General features: G+C 41.1%; 1 protein-coding gene across 4 annotated transcripts in view; it reads right to left on the reverse strand.

The window, feature by feature from the left end:
• SPATA13 (spermatogenesis associated 13) overlaps positions 1 to 21504 on the reverse strand; it is a 165767-nt gene that overhangs the window by 59797 nt on the left and 84466 nt on the right. For 3 of the 4 annotated variants that reach the window (XM_066369143.1, XM_066369140.1, XM_066369141.1), the window contains one exon: positions 717 to 1082. In XM_066369143.1, coding sequence (XP_066225240.1) covers positions 717 to 860 — 144 coding nt within the window. In that variant the 5' untranslated portion in view covers positions 861 to 1082. Of the gene's footprint in view, positions 1 to 716; positions 1083 to 6820; positions 6987 to 21504 lie in introns of those variants that run through there. The other variant, XM_066369142.1, reaches the window with a different exon arrangement.

A 21504-nucleotide genomic window follows, 5' to 3' on the forward strand; every position in this document is an offset into this window, starting at 1 on the left:
CTTTTAAGAGAATTTTATGGGTGATGATGATCAGCCATCAAGTTTAAAATATGAAATTGGGCATTTGCTCATGTACTGATCTGTGAACCCTGGATACAGGCTGGGGTATTAGTCTCACCAAATAACAAAAACTCCTACTGAATGGGGCCTTAAAAGTTTTGTATCCTCAAAGAGCTATTTGGATAACTGAAAAACATTTGCTGAATTACTATTACATTATACTAAGGGACTGATATTAAGATTTTAATCTATTGTCAAAGTAGTTGCAAAGCTGGGATTCAAAAGCAAGAAAATGGTGGAGAAAAATTATTTCCATATCTCCTAAAAAATCGACATCTTTACTTTCTTCTTATCTTTACACGGTAATAACGGGTGATGCTTTTTCCCCCAAGAATGTCTTCTTTCAGGAGGCTCACTAAACACAACATGGCGACCCTCCCCTTGTTCAAATCTCAGATGATTTAAAACAAACAAGCAACTTTCCCCATATTATTTGAGCAAAGACAGAAGATTAGTAAAACAGATCCACATGTCAGATGATTAGGTTTAATATACACAGCATGCAAAGTCAGGAAGCAAGGTTGTGAGCAGGTGACGTCATCCTTGAGTCAGACAAGAAGAAAGAAAAAGCAGCATCCTGTTTAGTTTGCAGGGGAGAACAAAGGCCAGGAAGCTGAGGGCTCTGCTGGCTTTGGTAGAAGCACACGAGTTCTTACTTGGGTCAGAAGATCCTCTATTGCTTCCGTCTGGCTTTTCCCATAGAAGCTGACCCCACCTATCACAGAGATAGGGCGCCTTCTCGGGCCTCCTTTGGGGCAGCCCATGGTGGTGTCCTGGTCTGCAGGGACCCTGGAGACCATGTTCAGTTGGTGGTCATGGTCCACAATGTCCTCCTTCTGGGGGTCTACAGCAATCGAGTCTTCGGGGATAGACAAACTTCGGCTGGCCAACTGGCCGTAGTCTGAGAGTGGTCGAGGCCTTGACCTTTTTCCAGAGCCCCATCGCCTCCTGTAAGTCCTCTGAGTCTCTGTCCTTTCTTCCTCCAGGGATGAGCCCCGCCTCCAGGATTCCTCAGTAACAACCTTTTCAAATTTGAACAAGTTGCATGAGCACTAATATAGAGGAAGGAATTTAAAAAGAACAAGCTATACATTCCTTTTTACTCTCCCTCAGCTTTGTTGCAAGGATTTCTAGGCTTATCTTTTTTTTTTTTTAAGGTGGGAGGGGAAGATAGTTAGACAGACTCCCCCATGCGCCCCAACCGGTATCCATCCAGCAACCCCATCTGGGGCTGATGTTCCAGTACCGAGCTACTTTTAGTGCCTGAGGCTGAGGCTCTGGGACCAATCAAGCTATTCTCAGTGTCTGGGGCCACACTAGAACCAATTGAGCTACTAGCCACAGAAGGAGAAGAGGGAGAGAAGGGGGAAAGGGAAGAGGGTGAAAAACAGATGGTCGCTTCTCCTGTGTACCCTGACCAGAAATCAAACCCAGGACACCCATACACCAGGCTGTTGCTCTAGCCACTGAGCCACTGGCCAGGGCCAAAACTTATTCATTTATAAAAGTTTGTGTAAAAGACTAACTAAAATGCGGATTAAAGTAAGTAAATCTTTCCTTAACTGGAGGCTGAAGTTAAACTAATTTAAACAGTGATATTTGGTGACTAATGAGCCCAGATAAAAGATATTTAAACAGTCAGCACCATTAGGAGTTAATAAAAGAAAAAACTTTTAAGTATGGTAAGGGTGTCACCCAAAATATACATTAACAGTATCCTGGGGGAAAGGCAGGTCTGCCAGGTAGAAGAATGGATACATAATACAACCCATCCCTGCTCTCCTCAGGTACTGTCCTACAATACTGTTTAAAAATAGAACGTACTTTCAGAAGATGGAGTCCGAGTTGCCAGGGGCTGACACTCACTGATGGGGCATAGGGGAGAGCACTGACCTCAAAGAACCGACTACTACTATGCTATGTGAGCTTGGACATGTCACAGCTGACCTTCCAGGATCTTAGATATCAGACTAGACAACTCACGACTGGAGAGGCTATGATCCTAGATTAAGCAATACGTTCCAATTTATCAAGGTAACTCTTTCAGAGGCAATGCCAAGTACTAGACAAAAGGCCATGAGGTTTGAAAATGAGTGGACTCCTGCGTAAGTCAGATTGGGTCCCTAGCTAGTTTTGTCACCTCGGACATGTTACTTAACCTCTGTGGATTTAGTTCTGTAACTGTTTCCCAATGTGGGGTGGGGGTGCGGGGAAACAAGGCCTAGTGAGGACGAAATACTATAACACTGAGATAGCCTGTATTCGCCATAGTTAATTATTGCCCTTAGAAAAATGCTGCTATAGAATTACTTCCCCTGATTCAGCTCTGCCGGGAGATATCCTTTATCCCAGCAGACCCCTCAAAGTCCAGTCTCAGAGTTCTCCGGGAAGGGGCAGGGAGAGGGGTTAGGCACCATCACGGGCCTGGCAGTCTGGCTGCTGCTTTCAGTTCTTTCATCCCTATACATTATTTAAAAATACGATAAAAACAGAACCAGGCACTAGAAGAGAACACAATTAACCAGACAAGTCATGTGACTGCAGGGCAGGCAGAGCAGGCCCTGCTAGCAGAGCTGACAGGGCACCCCTAGCTGCCGGGTCAGCCCCGCCCAGGAGCACTGCTGGCCCGAGAGGCCCCACCTCTCTCCAGTCAGCGGCAACTAAAACCTGAGACGCAGGTGCCATCAGGTGCCATCGTTTCCAGCCTGGGGTGTCCCAGCGTTTGCTAGGATCAGGTATCATGAAAAACCTGATTTAGAGTGAAGGAAGCAGGGAAGGACTCACAGATACTCAACGCTGAGCCCATCGCTGTTTCAAATTTGGGAAACTGCAACCCAGAGAAGCAGACTGGCTTGATCAAGGCCACACAGCTGATTAGCAGCAACAAAGACACTGGCATGTGGGCCTCGTAATTTCTGTTTCCACTATACTGTGGTAGGCAGTCAGACAGACATGAGCAGAGTGAAGACTACAGCAGTGGTCCCCAACCCCCGGGCCGCGGACCGCTACTGGGCCGCAGAGAAAGAATAAATAACTTCCATTATTTCCATTTTATTTATATTTAAGTCTGAACGATGTTTTATTTTTAAAAAGTGACCAGATTCCCTCTGTTACATCCGTCTAAGACTCACTCTTGACGCTTGTCTCGGTCACGTGATACATTTATCCGTCCCACCCTAAAAGCCAGTCCGTGAAAATATTTTCTGACATTAAACCGGTCCGTGGCCCAAAAAAGGTTGGGGACCACTGGACTACAGGCCAGGCACAGAAGGTCACCAGGGCAGAAAGCCACAGGTGCCTAGCAATAGGCACACTGGGAAAACAAGGACCTTCCCCCACTCCCAGGGCGACCTTTCCTCCTTAGTTGCTCATGAGGTTTAGACCCCTTAATTTGATATCGCTGGTCATGGAATTCAGACCTTTCCCTTCCCACTAGTCATGTGGTTTTAGACCCCCTTAGAGGAGGAACACAAGGAAGCCACAGAAGAGCATTTAAGCATTAACCTCCAGAGATAACATCCAGGCCTCCATGGTGTTTCAGCTCCAGGCCCAGAAAAGCAGAAAAACCAGATAAGTGGTGCCACAGCTGACCTCAGGACTAGCTGCACTGACTAATGGCCCCCTGCTCTGGCACTGACCAATCAGTGGAGAACAAGAACCATAAGACATACCTGGAGAACTACTGAATATTCTATTGAAATACTCCCCTGGATCTCCCCACAATCCCCACCCTTAAAAGCCCTTTGGAAGTGCCTATCCCTTCCCCCTCCTCCTTCTCCACTTCTTCCTCCAGGCATGTTTTCCTTGCCCCTTCTTTCTCCTAAGCTCTAAGGGAACCTAGGGAACTTGCAACCAGGGGAGCAGTGGGCAGCAGCAGCTCATCCCAACCTAGCTCCCGAACTTGTCTCCAAGGTCCCCTTTTCTCTTTCTTCCTGCATGGCCAATTACTCTCCCTTTACTTGCTGCATTGTCTCTTAATTGAGTTCTTTCTCCCAAGCAAGATAAGAACTGAGGTCTTCTTGCTCCCTGTTGGGCAAATAAGTTTGTAAAATTTGTATTTTTTGAGTTTGCTCACTTTTATTGTTAAAAATGGTGCTGGGCAGCCGTGTGTGCGCTTGCCCTCAGAGCAGGGCAGTTGATTGCAAATTGCGGATTGCATTTCTGATTGGGAGGGGCCCTTGTTTTGCTAATGTTTGCTGGAGGAGAGGTTTTCCCACCAGAAGGTTTTGAAAAGAGCAGGAGAGAAGAAGGAGAAGAGGCAGAAAGAAGCCATGTTTACAGAGAGAGGAGAGAGTGCAGGGTGCTGAGGAAGAAGCCATGTTGGCAGAGAAAGGTGTGCAGATGGGGAACCAGAGCTGAGGGGCTTTTGCGATCTCTGCTGACACTGGTGGGGGCCTTTGATTCTAGGAGGAACTGGAGAAGATTTTCCTGGTTGTGGAACCGGATAATGTATCAGGGATTTGGGAGCTCTGAATGAATGAAGAGGGAAGTGTTTTTCCTGTGTGTTTGCTCGTTGGGCAGTGCGAGACTTGAATAAAGGAAAGGCCCACCATTTTTTGGCTCCACTGTTTCCTTAGTGTCTGCCCGAATCCAGGGGGAACCTGAACACACACGTGCATGGCTGCGATGGCCGTGGCTACTGGCCCTACATTCCCCCTGTAACAATACCACAAAATTTCCCCATATCAGGTCAGCTCTGCTCAAAGAAAGATGGGTTCTAGCAATTACCAATGACCTTGCTATCTATTGACTCTTAGTGCCCAGAGCACTGTATTTCATATCACCACTGAAGGGGTCCAGAACACACTGCTGGGGCCTAAGTGCTGTTTTTTTGTTTGTTTTTAATTGAGACATGGGGAGGTGGGGAGGCAGAGACAAACTCCTACATGCACCCCAATCGAGATCCACCTGGAAGCCCCCAGCCCCTGCTGCTCAGCAACTGAGCTATTTTAGCACTGAGGTGAGGCCATGGAGCCATCCTCAGTGCCCAGAGCCAACTTGCTCAAACCATTCAAGCCATGACTGTGGGAGAGGAAATGGGGTGGGGGGAGAAGCAGATGGTCACTTCTGTGTGCCTTGACTGGGAATTGAACCTGGGACTTCCACACACCAGGCTGATGCTCTACCACTGAGCCAACTGGCCAGAACCCCAAATGCTGTTGTCAGCTGAAGATATTTAATGACTAGGTTTCTTTTTTCAGAACTCCCTTATCTGCCTGGAAGCAGGATCCCCCAGAACAACTCATTTACCATAAATTTGCTTATTTGGGATAGAATTTCTTCCTTCCAACCAGGGAAGATGGAGTCTTCCCATTCCAGCAGAGAAGCCCTTACCTAAACAGACATGCTCACAAAACCACCCTGTCTCCTGTCCCCTTTCCCCAGGCCCACTGCTCTTTCCTAAAAGCCCCTTATTTCTCCATCAGCACCCCTTTCCCTTATTAAGAAGGTATATAAGCCCCCTATTCTAACCACTTCCTGCAGTCACACTTTTTCTGTGAACTCCCACTTACCTACATGAATACAAATTTGTCCTTTCTTTTCAAATTTGTCTTTTGTCAAATCCCTCACACCCCTTCCACAAATCTAAGAGGGGGAAAGTACCGTATTTCCCCATGTATAAGATGCACCTTTTTTTCAAAAAGTTTGGGGTCTAAAAATGGGTGTGTCCTATACAGCAGTTGTAGACTTTTTACTTGCATTTCCCACTTTTTGACAGTAATGAGGAGTTGTATGAATCTAATAATGAATAAAATTTGAGTTCAAAAACTTAATGTAATACATTTTTTTTTCAAATTTCAGGCCCCAAAATTAAGGTGTGTCTTATACATGGGAGTGTCTTATACATGGGGAAATACGGTATAAGAGAAATCACGGAAATGTTAATACTTCTTTGCACTAAATAGACACAGGCTATTAAGTATTGTTTAAATTACCACATCAAATGGCACAGACACCTTAAGCACACAATGAGGCTAAACCCATTTGTAGTATCACCCTCTGATAAAAAGCTTCAGAAACAACGTGCTAGAAAAACAAAGTACAACAAAATTACAGGTGAAAATAGTGTGGTCACAAATCTACATGTAGTTTCGTTTGCAATTATGCAATATGCATCCTGCTTTTCCTCACTGATTCCAAAAAGAAAATAAGAAACGGGGTTTAGGAGAACAAGAAGCTGTCTCAGCTGTTCAGGTAATAAATCCTTCTGAGACCAAAACATACTTGAGGAAGTGACGGAGGCGAGAGCAGGGGATCAGAGGGCAGGGAGGCTGGCGCAGGGGAGGGCTTGCTTCTTTTAACACAGCAGGCCTGGGTGTCCGCGAGCATCCCGCAGGGGAGCCCCCTAAGGACCAATTTCATTCTACTGAAGACATACAAGGAGAAGCACCTTCCTCAAGTGGCACCACATATTCTAGGAATTGTAAACATTAGTTAACAGGATAACATACAAAACTGAAAAATACTCATCTTACTCCTAGCAGACACACCAAGGGAGGCAGGAGAGACAACGTCGAATCCCTCCGCTTTAGGCCCCCATTCAAACAGTGATCCGTGGCCAGAGTGACTTAACATTCCTCACAGAACAAATCTGGGCTTTGAGGCATAATCTGAGACTAAATCCTTTTTAGCAAAATTTACCTACTTTCAAAATACAACCTGCGTTCATTCTGGGGAATGTACTCTGAGTGTGACTACGCCTGGAACTACAAACCCAACACCAAGAGCAAAGAACACTCTCCAACAAGGCACTACCTACCCCGGACTGGGCTACAGGCAGCGGTGGTCCACAGAGACACTGCAGGAACAAGCTGTTGAACACATCCATGCTCTCTGAGATTTTTTCTTCCTTGAAAAGACTCTACTCAGGGGCTTAAGTGGCCAGGGCTCTGCTTAGTCACTTTCTGCCCACAGGTCAGCAGCCTGAGCCTCAGATCAATCCAGGGCTCTGTAAGCTTGAATGGCCAATTCACACCCAAGCTATAAACCTTTGTAAACAGACTGCAGTGGAGTGGCTGCCCTTTTAACTCTTGCTTCTCACTCCGTACAGTCTGAATGTACTTCCCCTAGGCAGGGCTCCCTACATCTTTTCTTCCTATATAAGATTCCTTTAGAAACTTCAAAACATTTTTTTTAAACCACAGGGAGAGTACATTACTAACTAGAGGCAAAAATAAAGAAACGCAGACACACACAAAAACCTGATCTAAGGTAAGTAAATGGGTCCACTCGCAGGTGTCATGGGTTGAAACATGAGCTCCTAGAAGATACATTGAAGCCCTGACTCCCCAGTGATCTTGTTTGGGAATACCATGTTTGTAGATGTATTGAGTTACGATGAGGTCATACTAGATTAGGAGGGCTCTGCTCTAGTGGCTGCTGTCCCTAGAAGAGGGAAATCCGCACACAGACAAAGACAAAAGGAAGAAAGCTGTGTGAAGACAGAGGCAGAGATTAGAATAATGCATTTACAAGCCAAGATTCTCCCCTAGGGCCTTAAAGGGAGCTTGGCCTTGCCCACCCCTCTACAACAAAGAGACTAAAATGTTTTGGTTCACCCAGTCAGCGGTAATTTGTTATGGTAGCTTGAGGAAGCTAACACAGCAAGGCAGTTCAGAAGAAAATATAGGCAAAGAAATTAAGATGTTTTGTATAGATTTAAAAAAATAAACTAAAGGAAAATGACTTTGCTTTGAGCAAGCCAAAGTTACTTTCAAGATGCTATTAATATAATAAGCAAGCCTCCAATGTTTCCCAGGTGGCCAGACTCCTGGATACTGTAGGGATGGCAGGTACAGCCACTGAGCTGGAGGGAGAAGGGAAAGCATCTTGACAATGTTATAGAGGACGGCAGCAAGGACACTGAAGTAAACTATGATTGTTGAGTGCCTATGCTTGCCAGACTATACCATGCACATGTTACCTTATTTAACCTCTGCTACCACCCTAAGGGTGTATTATTTCCCACATTTTACAGTTTAAGACATTGAGGCTAAAGTAAATAAAATCACTCGCTCACGTTAATAGAGCCAGAAAGGGGGAGGGCCCATTTTATAATCCAGTTCATCTCACTTAAAAAAATGTCTGGCATTGATAAGAGTGTGGTGGTTACGGGGGGAGGGGGGAATGGGAGAGGGAAAGGGGGTGGGGAGGGGCACAAAGAAAACAAGATAGAAGGTGACAGAGGACAATCTGACTTTGGGTGGTGGGTATGCAACATAATTGAACGACAAGATAACCTGGACTTGTTATCTTTGAATATATGTATCCTGATTTATTGATGTCACCCCATTAAAAAAATAAAATTATTAAAAAAAAAAAAATGTCTGGGCCCTGGCCGGTATGCTCAGTGGTAGAGCACTGGCCCAGTGTGTGGAAGTCCTGGGTTTGATTCCCGGCCAGGGCACACAGGAGAAGTGCCCATCTGCTTCTCCACCCATCTCCTTCTCTTTTCTCTCTACCTCTCTCTTCCCCTCCCACAACCAAAGCTCCACTGGAGCAAAGCTGATCCGGGCGCTGAGGATGGCTCTATGGCCTCCACCTCAGGCTCTAGAATGGCTCTGGCCACAACAGAGCAATACCCCAGACAGGCAGAGCATCGCCCCCTGGAGGGCGTGCCGGGTGGATCCCAGTTGGGTGCATGCAAGAGTCTGACTGCCTCCTCACTTCTAACTTCGGAAAAATACAAAAAAAAAAAAAAATCTGTCTGCCCTGGCCAGATATCTTCATTGGTTAGAGTATCATCCTAATACTAACAGGTTGCTAGTTCAATCCCCAGTCAGGGCACATACAGGAACAGATTAATGTTTCTGTTTATCTGTCCCCCTCTCCCTTCTTCTCCCTCTAAACTCAATAAAGTTTTAAAACAAATTTCTGTCCTTCTTACTTTGCAGCCCTGTATCCTTGGCACATACTTTTTTCTTTTAAATTAAATCAAATGTACTGATTTTTTAAAGTATAGTTCACATACAATATTATATTAGTTTCATGTGTACAGGGGGACCTCGGGTTACAACATAGTTCTGTTCCTACAACAGTGACATAACCCGAATTCTGTTTAAGTCGAAACACACCCTAGCCTAAGTCACTTAGCTATCCTACCCCAGTTGTAAAATCATAATCTAGAACATAAAAACACAACTAAGCCACAGAAAAAGGAAAAGGACATGAATATACTGTACCCTGTACTGCATATTCTTCTGTCACACGCAACCAAACTAGTTTGCCCAGGTAGTCCAAAAGTATGGCATTAACAGCATAAGCAGAAACAATCACATCTCAATTTTTTAAAGTTTTTATGGGAGTGAGTATGGTAAACTTAAAACGTCATATGTCAAGACTGTTGTAACCTGAGGACCCCCTGTATAACATAGTGAGTGACTCTACATTTGTATACCTTATAATGTGATCACCAAGATAAATCTAGTATCTATCTTAACCATACAAAGTTATTAAGATATTATTTGATATACAATGAGTTGTACATTATATCCCCATGACTTATTTTGTAACATTATGCTATAAAGAATGGGACAGGGAGGGGAAAGAAGAATGGGAAGACAGTCCTAACTTCTTCTCCGGTGGAAGAAGATGGAAGCGGGTGTCTGGGCTCACAACGTCACAACATCATCTGTACTCACAAAATGTCATTTTAAGTCATGGTTGAAAGCACACCAACATTCAAATCAGTAGCCCCAAGAGCCTTTAGAATCACAAAAACAAAGGATTTCATAATAGAATACAGAGTAGCACCTTCATGAATCATCCCTTCCCACAAATGATTTCATTTTGGTTAAGGTCATGTGATTGTACCCAGTCGCTCAGGCATCCTAACTCTTCCCTCATCCCCACAAACCACAGGCACCCAGTCCCCACATTCTGTCAATAACTTGATCTCAGGGGGAATCCATTTTACCATTCCACTTCATGAAACTACCCTGATTGTTTCTTACCTTGCTTTCCAAGCTTGGATCCACTCTCTATACTACTGCTAAAACACACATCTGATCATAGCTGGCTGGTACCTAGAACACACGCAAGGCCAACAAAAATCTCATCTAATATGTCTGCCCAGCTCTGTCTTCAGACACAGTTATTCTCCAGACACCAAACCCTCCTCATCTTCCATATATTTACTGCAATGTAAATATGGTAAGTCCTGCCACCTCTTTTTCCCCTTTGTCAATGTGGAAAACTCATCCTTCAAAATATCATCCTTAAAAAATCACTTCCTATAGAAAAACTTCATAAATTCTCTTGAGCTTTGAGTTTTTTGCTCCTTTCTATGCCTCCATTAAAACCACTACAAAATTTTTTTTAAAAGATTTTATTTATTCCTTTTAGAGAGAAGAGGGGGAGGAATAGGAAGCATGAACTCCCATATGTGCCTTGACCGGGCAAGCCCAGGGTTTTGAACCGGCAACCTCAGTGTTCCAGGTCTACGATTTATCTACTGTGCCACCGGGCCAGACAAACTACTACAAAATTTGCATAGCCTTTATTTGTTTATGTGAGTATCATACAAAAGCAACTACTTCCATTCTTTTCAAACTATCCAACACTGTAATAATGTCTTCAGAGTCTACACTACAACCTGAGAAACGGGTAATTAAAAATGTTTCATGAATGTGTCGAGGGATGAATGGGTGAGTTGGAGCATAGATAAGTGAGTAAATCAACGAACCTGGATGGCAAGAAAGCTGTTCTCATTCATACGTGACTTTATATAAATAAACTTACATTAAGTTATTACTTAGTTATTATACTAAGTCTGTCTGAGTCTCTGACCAGAGATATAAATATCTTATAGTCAGTAACCATGTTTTAGATCAGCAAATCAACCATTCCTTTCCTGTCTTCTTCAAAACCTACTCAAATTCTGTGCTACCCTGAAAACAGACCGACTGCAATTTTCTTTCCCCAATTATCAACAATCCTGTTTTGAAGGTCTCCTATTTATCTCATATCTGTAAGGAACAAGACAATGAAATCTTTTCCAACAAATAAGTTTCCAAATAAGCTGGCAACAGACAGTAAAAGGACTTAAAAACATGTCTTTTCTCTATCTTAGTTTAAGTTTGATGCGGTACTAGAAAGAGAAAGTGGCTTGGCATTGATGAAGGAAACACAATGAATTATAATAAAAGGGCATCATGATGAAAAGTTGGAAAACAATCGTCAGAAAATAATGACCACACTTTCACTTGGATTCTTCCTTCCTTCAGGAAACTGGTGATGGCAGAGTGTGTGTGTGTGTTACCCCTCCTTTAACCCTGTAAAGGACTTCAGCCAGTGAACTGAGTCAAGCAAACCCCAGCCCTTAATTAGATCTGCTGTTCACCAAAAACCCTTCTAATGAGTCATTTGGATTGTGTGTAGTGGGACCACCACAAAGATAAAGCAAGACCAAGAGACAGGACCAGAGTGTTTTTCCTTCAAGAAATCTTATCGGAAACTGGAAAAGCCACTTAGTTGTGTAGCCCCCTTTTTTCCTTCCTGTGTGCCACTGGCCCCCAACCCCCAACAGGAGAACCATTAGCTCCAGCCTCCTGGCCTCCCAACCCTCCAGTGGCCACGCCCTGCTGAAGAGTGCTGGCTGCACCCACCCTGGACCAGCAGTGCGCTTTCTCTTGGGGAGCTCTGCTCTGGAGTAGGGGCCACTTTCCCCAAACTGAGTGCTTGACCCGCATTGCGCCCAAAGAGGAGACCCACTAGCCCTGTCCTCCCAACCCCAGTTGCCCTGCCCTTGCAAGCTTGCACCTTGTGGAAGAGACTGCAGGCTGCAGGCAGACTGGGACCCCTCTATAGACTTTTAAGGAAATCCAATAGCCTCAAGGGGTGGCAAAGCAGTAGACAGGTGAAAGCAGATGTTGGGGTGTCTTGAGCCTTTTATTGATATGCCCCTGGGCATGAGCTGGTGGAAGCTGACCTTTGTACACAGCTTGGACCTTCCCATGTGCACCCAGACCCAGTGAAGGCAGCCACAAATTGCAAATCATTTGGTAGCTCCAGACAGCTAGCCCAAGGCTGAGTACAGGCAGCAAATGACATTCACCTGTACCATAGTCACTCCTGGACTCAGAAACAACAAAGCCAATAGCAGACTTCAGACTACAGCAGAGCACATATTAACTAAACACACAGTGGTACACCCAAAAGGTGATCCTGGTAGGGACCAGACCCTTTGAAGAGCCAACTCCGTTTCAGGAAGAAGCCCCCGTACCCTAGCTAATACCCTAGCTAATTGGTTGGGAACAATCCCACAGTCAGCCAGCCTGAGGGTTAACCCTCCTCATGGGTGGGCCAACAGCAATCAAAACTCAGCCACAATAGCAGAGCTCAAACATGCCACACAAGAGACATTCCTGAAGCACCTAGATCAGGTGACCAAAAAGATTATACAATAGCTCCATAAGAAACCTACTACAAAAGACCACCATATCAAAATTACGAGAAATAGCAGATCAGTATCTAAAATAAAGAATACATTAAAATGCCTGAAGAGTCCTAATCAAGATAAACCCAAAGAGGCCCACACCAAGAAAAAATAATTAAAATGCCAAAGGTTAAAGACAAAGAGAGAATCTTAAGAGCAGCAAGAAAAAGTTACCTACAAGAAAGCTCCCATAAGACTTTCAGCTGATTTCTCAACAGAAATACTTCAGACAAGAAAGGACTGACATAAAATATTCAGTGATGAACAGCAAGAATCTACAATCAAGATTACCAGAAAAGCTATCATTTAGAATTGAAGAAGGGATAAAGAGATTCCCAGACAAGAAAAAACTAAAGAAGTTAATCACCACCAAGCCAATATAAAAGAAATATTAAAGGATCTTATTTAAGAATAATAATAATAAAAAAAAAGATGAAAAATGTAAATAACAAAATGGCAATAAATACATACCTATCAATAAGTACATCAAATGCAAATGGATTAAGTGCTCCAATCAAATACACGTAAGTTGGCCAAATAAATAACAAAACCAGACCTTTATGTATGCTATTTATAAGAGACTCATTTCAGATCAAAAGACACAAAGTCTGAAAGTAAAGGTAATAAGAAGAAACAAAGAAGGACACGACATATCCTGTGTTTTAATGTCTATTCTGTCTAATATAAGTATTGCTACCACTGGATGAAATAAATACCTATAAACATATAACCTTGCAAAACTGAATCAAGAAGAAATTGAAAATCTGAACAGACCAACTATAACTAATGAAATTAAAGCAGTAATAAAAAAACTCCCAGCAAACATAAGTTCTGGACTGGATAGCCTCATAGATGAATTGTATCAAATATTCAAAGAACTAACACATATCCTTCTTAAACTATTCCAAAATATTCAAGAGGAGTGAAGACTCCCAAGCTCATTTGACAAGGCCAGCATTGTCCTAATTTCAAAACCAGATAAAGACAATATGAAGAAAGAAAATTATAGGCCAATATTCCTGATGAACAGAAATGCAAAAATCCTCAAAGAAACATTAGCAAATAGGATCCAGGAATACATTAAAAAGGCCATACACAATGATCAAGTGGAATTTATTCCTGGGATGCAAGGTTGTCACAACATCAGCAAATCAATAAACATGATACATTATATAAACAAAAATGAATGAAAAAAAATCATATTACCATAACAATAGGTACAGAAAAAGCATTTGACAAAATCCAGAACCCTTTTAGGATAAAAAAACTCTCAGCAAAGTGAATAAAGGGACCATACCTGAACATAATAAAGACCATAGAGAAACCCACCATCCACATCATACCCAATGAGGAAAAAGTAAGAGTTTCCGTTAAGATCAGTAACAAGACAGGGATGGTCACTTTCACCCTTTATTCAACATACCACTGGAAGTCCTAGCTATAGCAATCAGACAAAAAAATAAAAAAAAGAAACAAAAGGCATCCAAATTGGAAAGGAAGAACTCTCATTATTTGTAGATGACATGATACTGTATATAAAGAAACCTAAAGATTTCACCAAAAAATAAAAAAAAAACCTCCAGTAGAACTGATAAATTAAGTAAAGTAGCAAGATACAAAATAAACATTCAGAAGTCGATTGCATTTCTATACACCAATAATAAACTATCAGAAAGAGAAACTAAGAAATCCCATATATAATTACATAAAAAAAAATTACCTAGGATTAAATTTAACCTAGGAGGTAAAAGACCTGGACTCAGAAAATTATAAGATAATGAAGAAAGAAATTAAATAAGATATAAATAAATGAAAGCATATACCATGATACCATGCCTATGGATAGAAAGAATTAACATCATTAAAATGTCCATATTATACAAAACAATCTAGAGATTCAATACAATTCCTATCAAAATATCAATGGTGTATTTCACAGAACCAGAACAATCCAAAATTTTATATGAAACCACAAAAGGCCCCAAACAGCCTCAGAAATCTTGAGAAAGAAGAATAAAGTTGGATGGATTACAGTACCTGATATGAAACTATACTACAAGGCCATAGTAACCTAAATAGCATGGTACTGGCATAAAAACAGACATATAGATCAATGGAACAGAATAGAGAGCCCAGAAATAAATCCACACCTATATGGTCAGTTAATATTTGACAAATAGAACATACAATGGGGTTAAAACAGTTTATTTGATAAATGACGTTAGTCAAACTGCACTGATACATAAAAACTGAAACTACACCACCTTCTTACTATACAATAAACTCAAAATGGATTAAAGACTTAAATGTAAGACACAGAAACATAAAACTCCTAAATAAAAATATTGTAAGGAAATAAAACAAAATAAACAAATAGGACTACATCAAACTAAAGTTTTTGTTCAGTAAAGGAATCCATCAACAAAATGAAGACAACCCAATGAACCAGAAAACATTTACCAATGATCATCTGATAACAGGTTAATATCCAAAATTTATAAAGAACTAAGACAGCTAACACAAGAAAAACAAACAACCCAGTTAAAAAGTAGGTAGAAAACCTGGATAAACATTTCTCCAAGGAAAACGTACAGTTGGCCAAAAGACAAAGGAAAAGTTGCTCAACACCACTAATCATTAGAGAAATATAAATCAAAACTACAATGAGATACCACCTCACACCTGAGAGTGGGTATTATCAAATTTTGGCGAGGACATGGAGAATAGGGAACCCTAGTACACTGTTGGTGGGAATGCAGATTTGTGGAACCACTATGAAAATCCATGTGAATGTTCCTCAAAAAATTAAAAATGAAATTGCCTTATGACCAGTGATTCATTCCACCTCTAGGAATATATCCAAAGACACCCAAAACACTAATTTGAAGGAATATTTGCACCCCAATGTCATGGCAACATTATTTAAAATTGCCAAAATATGGAAGCAACCCTAGCGCCCATCAATAGAGTGCATAAAAAAGCTGTTGTACATATGTACAATGGACTACTACTTGGCCATAAAAAGAATAAAATCTTACCTGTTTTGACAACATAGATGGATGTAGAGGGTATTCCGCTAAGTGAAATAAGTCAGAGAAAGACAAATACCACATGATTTCACTTATATGTGGAATCTGAAGAACAATATAAATGAACAAACAAAAGAGAAACAGACTCATAGATACAGAGAACAGACTGACAGTTTCCAGAGGAGCGGTGAGGTTGGGGGACTGGATGAAAGGTGAAGGGATTAAGTTCAAATTGGTAGTTACAGAGCACTTACAGAGATGTAGAATACAGCATAGGGAATATAGCCAATAATGTCATGATAACTATGTATGGGGCCAGGAGGGTACTTGGAAGCATTAGGGGGACCACTCTGTAAAGTATATGATTTTATAACCACTTTGCTGTATGTCTGAAACTAAGAGGTCAATATTCAATGTAAACTATAACTGGAAAATGAAAATATAAAAAAAAGACATCACCAGTCGTATTTTTTATTGCACAGAGAAGAATATGAGAATCCAGGCCTGACCTGTGGTGGTGCAGTGGATAAAGTGTCGACCTGGAAATGCTGAGGTTGCCGGTTCGAAACCCTAGGCTTGCCTGGTCAAGGCACATATGGGAGTTGATGCTTCCAGCTCCTCCCCCTTCTCTCTCTCTGTTTCTCTCTCTCTGTTTCTCTCTCTCCCTCTCTCTCTCTCCCTCTCCCTCTCTCTCTCCCCTCTAAAAATGAATAAATAAAATTAAAAAAAAAAAACTTTAAAAAAAAAAACTTAAAAAAAAAAAAAAAAAGAGAATCCAACCTATACTGCTGCAAAATACCTTAAAAATGTTTAATACAAAATTTGGCAGTAAAAGAATTACAGATGAATAATTTATAACACAAAAGAGTGAAGACATGAAGCCAAATATACAGCAGAACTTTGGTGTAAGTAAATATATTAAAAATTTATAGCAGTTTCTTTAAAAATTAAACATAAACCTACCATTATGACCAATCTGTTCAACTCACAGGTATTTATCCAAGAGAAATGAAAGCATATGTCCAAACACTTCACAAGGATTTTTATGAGAACTTTTAATGATGAATAGATAAATTGAAATGAATTGATACACAGATCAACATGGATAAACCTCAAAATAACTATGCTGAATGAAGGAAATCAGACAAAAATGAGTATGACTCCATTTATCTAAAATTGTAGGCAATGCAAGCTATGGTGATAGAAAGCAGATCACTGATGCCTGGAGATGGGGAAGGGACGGGAGGGAGGTATTACAAAAAGATACAAGGAAATTTTAGAGGCGATGGATATATCCATTATTTTGATCATGGTAATAGTTTCACAGGTGAACACAAATAAAAGCTTTGAAATTGTACACTTTACCGGCATGCAGTTTACTGTACATTAATTAGACCTCAATATAGCTTTTTAGGAAAAGTGAAAAAATATTTATATGGTACATTAGGGAACAGAACTGAAATACTTGATCTTTGTCACAAACTGCATTTCAGGTGCCATGCCTCCTGTTTCCCGACCTAAGTACTGACCTACTAGAAATGGCAAAGCTCTGGCCCTGTAGTCATACCCCATCTTCTGTCCACCATGGCTTTCTTTTCTGTGCCATCAGCTGAACTACCAAAAGAAGGTGCCAGAAAAGGGAGTGAAGCTCTTGAGTTGAGCTACCAAGCCTATTCCAGGTAGTCAAAAAAGAAATCAAGAGAAAGGGCTCTAACTTGGGCAGGAACCAACTGCAGTAGAAAGTGGCCCATGCCTCACGGAAAGAATGCTAGACATGGAGTCAAAAGGGAAAATGGTATAGAAATGTATCAAACCACTACAATATCACCACTTGAAACGTGGCTTTTATAGATTCCCATCTCATTTAGTTAAAAAAAAACCCTGCACATTAGGTACTTTTAATTCCGTATCACAGATAAAAAAGACTAAGGTTCCACCAATGATCAGGAAACTAGTAGATGGACAGCTTTTAAGTCTGTGTGCTGGACACCAAGTAGATGCTGTTTCTGAGACTTCTTCCCTGTTATTTATTTATTTATTTATTTATTTATTTATTATTATTATTAATTTTTAGAGAGAGAGGAGAGAGAATGAGAGAAAGGAGAGAGAGAAGGGGAAGGAGCAGGAAGCATCAACTCCCACATGTACCTTGACCAGGCAAGCCCAGGGTTTGAACTGGCGACCTCCACGTTCGAGGTTGACACTTTATCCACTGCACCACCACAGGTCAGGCTTCTTCCCTGTATTAAGACCTGGCTCCAGGCCCAGCTCTGCCACTCACAAGCTATATGACGTTGAGAGCATCCTATAACCTTCCCAAGCCTCAGTTTGTTCTTTTAAAGTAAATCTAAAACTGCTGACCCACTTCACTGGGTGGCTATGTGATGTGAAGAAACACATACTGGCTGGAAAAGCATCCTATAAATTTGAGTGGTCACTGTCGACACTTTTATTTTTAAGAGACAATTATATCCTTAAAGTTCTCCAAATTCCAGTTCCCAGCAGTGATTGGGGCAATTGCTGGAATCACATCCCTTTATATATTTCAGACCTAATGCGGCTTTCCACCATTTCTTGCTTGAAAAATTTTAGTTTCTTTTTTTTTTTTTTTGGCCAAAGGGAATTTTGTTTGTTTGTTTTCTGTAGAAATTCACATTCAATTGATAATATAATTCAAGGGAAAAATATAGGATTACAAGCCATCTTTAACTTTTTCAGGAATGTCTATCAGGATTGCTATTAGGAAACATACTGACATAGCAGATGTCCCTGTAACAAAATGTTGCCTTCTTTAGAAAAATATTTATTAAAAATAATATTATATTTTCAAATTATCTTTCCAATTGTAATTTCAATTCTTGTGATTCAAATTCTTGGGCTTTGTCAGAGAATTTTGAGAACCCAGTAGAGTATGGAAACTGACATTCTCTGTGGTATACAAACTATGGACAGTTCAACCAATGGTGCTGAAATAATTGGGTGTCTATATGCCAAAAATGAGCCAAGTCCTTCATTTCACATCATAAAAAAGTGAACTAAAAATGGAGCATAAACCAAAATGTAAGAGCTAAAACTATAACACTTCCAGAAGATAGGAGAAAATCTTTGCAACCTTGGCATAGGCAAAGATTTCTTAGATCTAACACCAGAAGCACAATCCGCCAAAGGAAACAAAACCTATATATATTAATTAGAGTTTCATTAAAATTAAATACTTTTGCTTTCAAATGCCATTAAGAAAAAGCAATCCAGAGACTATGAGAAAATATTTGCAAGTTTTATATTTTTTGTATTTTTTTGTATTTTTCTGAAGTTGGAAACGTGGGGGGGCAGTCAGACAGACTCCCGCATGCGCCCGACCGGGATCCACCCGGAATGCCCACCAGAGGGCGATGCTCTGTTGCAACCAGAGCCATTCTAGTGCCTGAGGCAGAGGCCATGGAGCCATCCTCAGCGCCCAGGCAAACTTTGTTTCAATGGAGCCTCAGCTGCGGGAGGGGAAGAGAGAGACAGAGAGGAAGGAGAGGGGGAGGGGTGGAGAAGCAGATGGGCGCCTCTCCTGTGTGCCCTGGCCGGGAATCGAACCCGGACTCCTGCACACCAGGCTGACGCTCTACCACTGAGCCAACTGGCCAGGGCCTATTTGCAAGTTTTATATCTGATAAAGGACTTGAATCCAAAATATATAGAGAAACCTTACTGTTCAACAATAAAACAAAAATGCAATAAAATTATTAGCAAAAGACACTTATTTGAACAGTCACTTCACCAAATAAGATAAATGAATCACTAATAGTCCCATGAAAAGATGATCAACATTATTAGTCATTAGGGAAATGCTAATTAAAATCAAAATAAAATACCACTATATACCCCCTTTAAAGGGCTAGAATCCAGAATACTGACAATACCAAATACTGGCAAGGATACAGAGAAACTGGAACCCTAATATATTGCTGGTGGGAACTACAATGGGATGAGTGTTTTAGAACACAGCTTGGCAGTTATGGCTACACACAGAATTACCATATGATGCAGAAATTGAACTCCCAGTTATCAACCGAGGATAATAAAAACATATGCCCACAAGACTTGCATGTAAATGTGCATACACAGCTTTATTCATAATAGCCAAAGAGTGGAAAAACTCAAGTGTGTAACAACTGATGAATGTGTAAATAAATATGTGGGATACCCAGTCAACTGAATATTATTCACTCATAAAATGAAATGAAGTACTCATCCACGCTACAACATGGGTGAACCTTGAAAACATTATGCTGGGTGAAAGAAGCCAGACACAAACGATCCTATATTAATTATCTCACCCCATTTCTATAAATATCCAGAAAGGTATAATCTAGACCCCAAAAAGTAGACCAGGTACTAGGAATGGAATGGCTAAAAATGAGCATGTGTTTTTTTTCAGGGGTTATGGAAATGTTCCACAATGAGATAGTGGTGATGGTTGCACAACCCCATAAATTTACAATAGAGTTAGTCACATAAAAAAAGTACTGAGACAGAAAGAGTGCTGATCAGTAGTTGCCTAGACCTTTAGTGGGAGCAGGAATTGATTGCAAAAGGGTATGGAGGAACTTTTTGGGATGATGGAAGTATACTGTGCTTGACTATGATGGTAGTTGCACAACTCCATAAATTTCCTAAAAATCATCAAACTGTATACTTACAAGGAGTGTATTTTATGTTATGCAAGTTATATCTAAATAAAACTAAAAAAATCTTGGGCAGACTTTTTAGGGTCACTATATTTATATCTATATATGCAATCCTCATCCTTCTGGTTCAAATAGCTGTGGATAGTTTCTAACCTTCATGAGAATTGTTTGAATCTCCCAAGTAGCCATTTGAGTAACTCAAAGAGTAAAGTCTAAGCCAGTGGTCGGCAAACCATGGCTCATGAGCCACATGCAGCTCTTCAGCCCCTTGAGTGTGGCTCTTTCACAAAATACCACGTGCAGGCGCTATCTCGATAAGAAATGTACCTACCTATACAGTTTAAGTTTAAAAAATTTGGCTCTAAAAAGAAATTTCAATCGTTGTACTGTTGACATTTGGCTCTGTTGACTAATGAGTTTGCTGACCACTGGTCTACGCAATCTACAAAGAGTCAAAACGATGCAATGTATCTGTGTCTCTTATTAAATCATACAGCAACAGCACCATGGAGCTATCATTACATGTGAAGTACCCATCATCCTCATAAAACTCTACAATTTATAATTCACATAGAAAATAGGCTTCAATTTAGCCCCTGTTCACTTACTGAACTACTCCTTCAAAGCTGGAAGGAGGCTTAATCTTAGTGACAAGGTACCTCATGGTGCCCCAGAATTCCCCTTGTTTTTCTTTCTGAGGCTGGGATGGGAGCCAGTCATCACCTCAGGCTAGATAAGACCATAGGTGGCTTGCCAGGGCAAGTCCCCATGTGTGGCAACACCCCTTGTGGTCATAACAATTTGTACTCTACAGAATATAATCTCTTAGCCAAGCACTCACACTATGTACAATGGGTCCAACACTTTTAAAGCTACAAATCCCTGAGGAAAAAATAATAAAACCCTGAAACATTTCAGTGTTCAAGTAAACTGATGCTCAGAAAAGGAAAGTGATTTCCCACAAAGGTGCCATCCTGTTAGTGAACTAGGATAATAACCCAAACTCAACCCTGGCCCACCATTTCTATGGCTTGTTTGATTATTGATCTCAATACAATAATGTCCTCCCAATTACCCCATCATCTTGACTTCTCACTTCCCTAAAACATTCAAAGGCTAGTTAAAAATATAAACTATGAATTTTTTTGGAATCGTCCCCAACCCTCTATTTTCCATGGCCTCAATACAGGTTGCACCACCTCTGAACTAGGCTCTCCCCAAGACCACCCCCATTCCAATCCTCTTTGAGAAGCTGGTCCCCCTCTGTTGTCCCTGGTTAACAGGGACACCCTCTTAGGGT

The sequence above is a fragment of the Saccopteryx leptura genome, chromosome 2, assembly GCF_036850995.1.
Source record: "Saccopteryx leptura isolate mSacLep1 chromosome 2, mSacLep1_pri_phased_curated, whole genome shotgun sequence".
Taxonomy (NCBI): domain Eukaryota; kingdom Metazoa; phylum Chordata; class Mammalia; order Chiroptera; family Emballonuridae; genus Saccopteryx; species Saccopteryx leptura.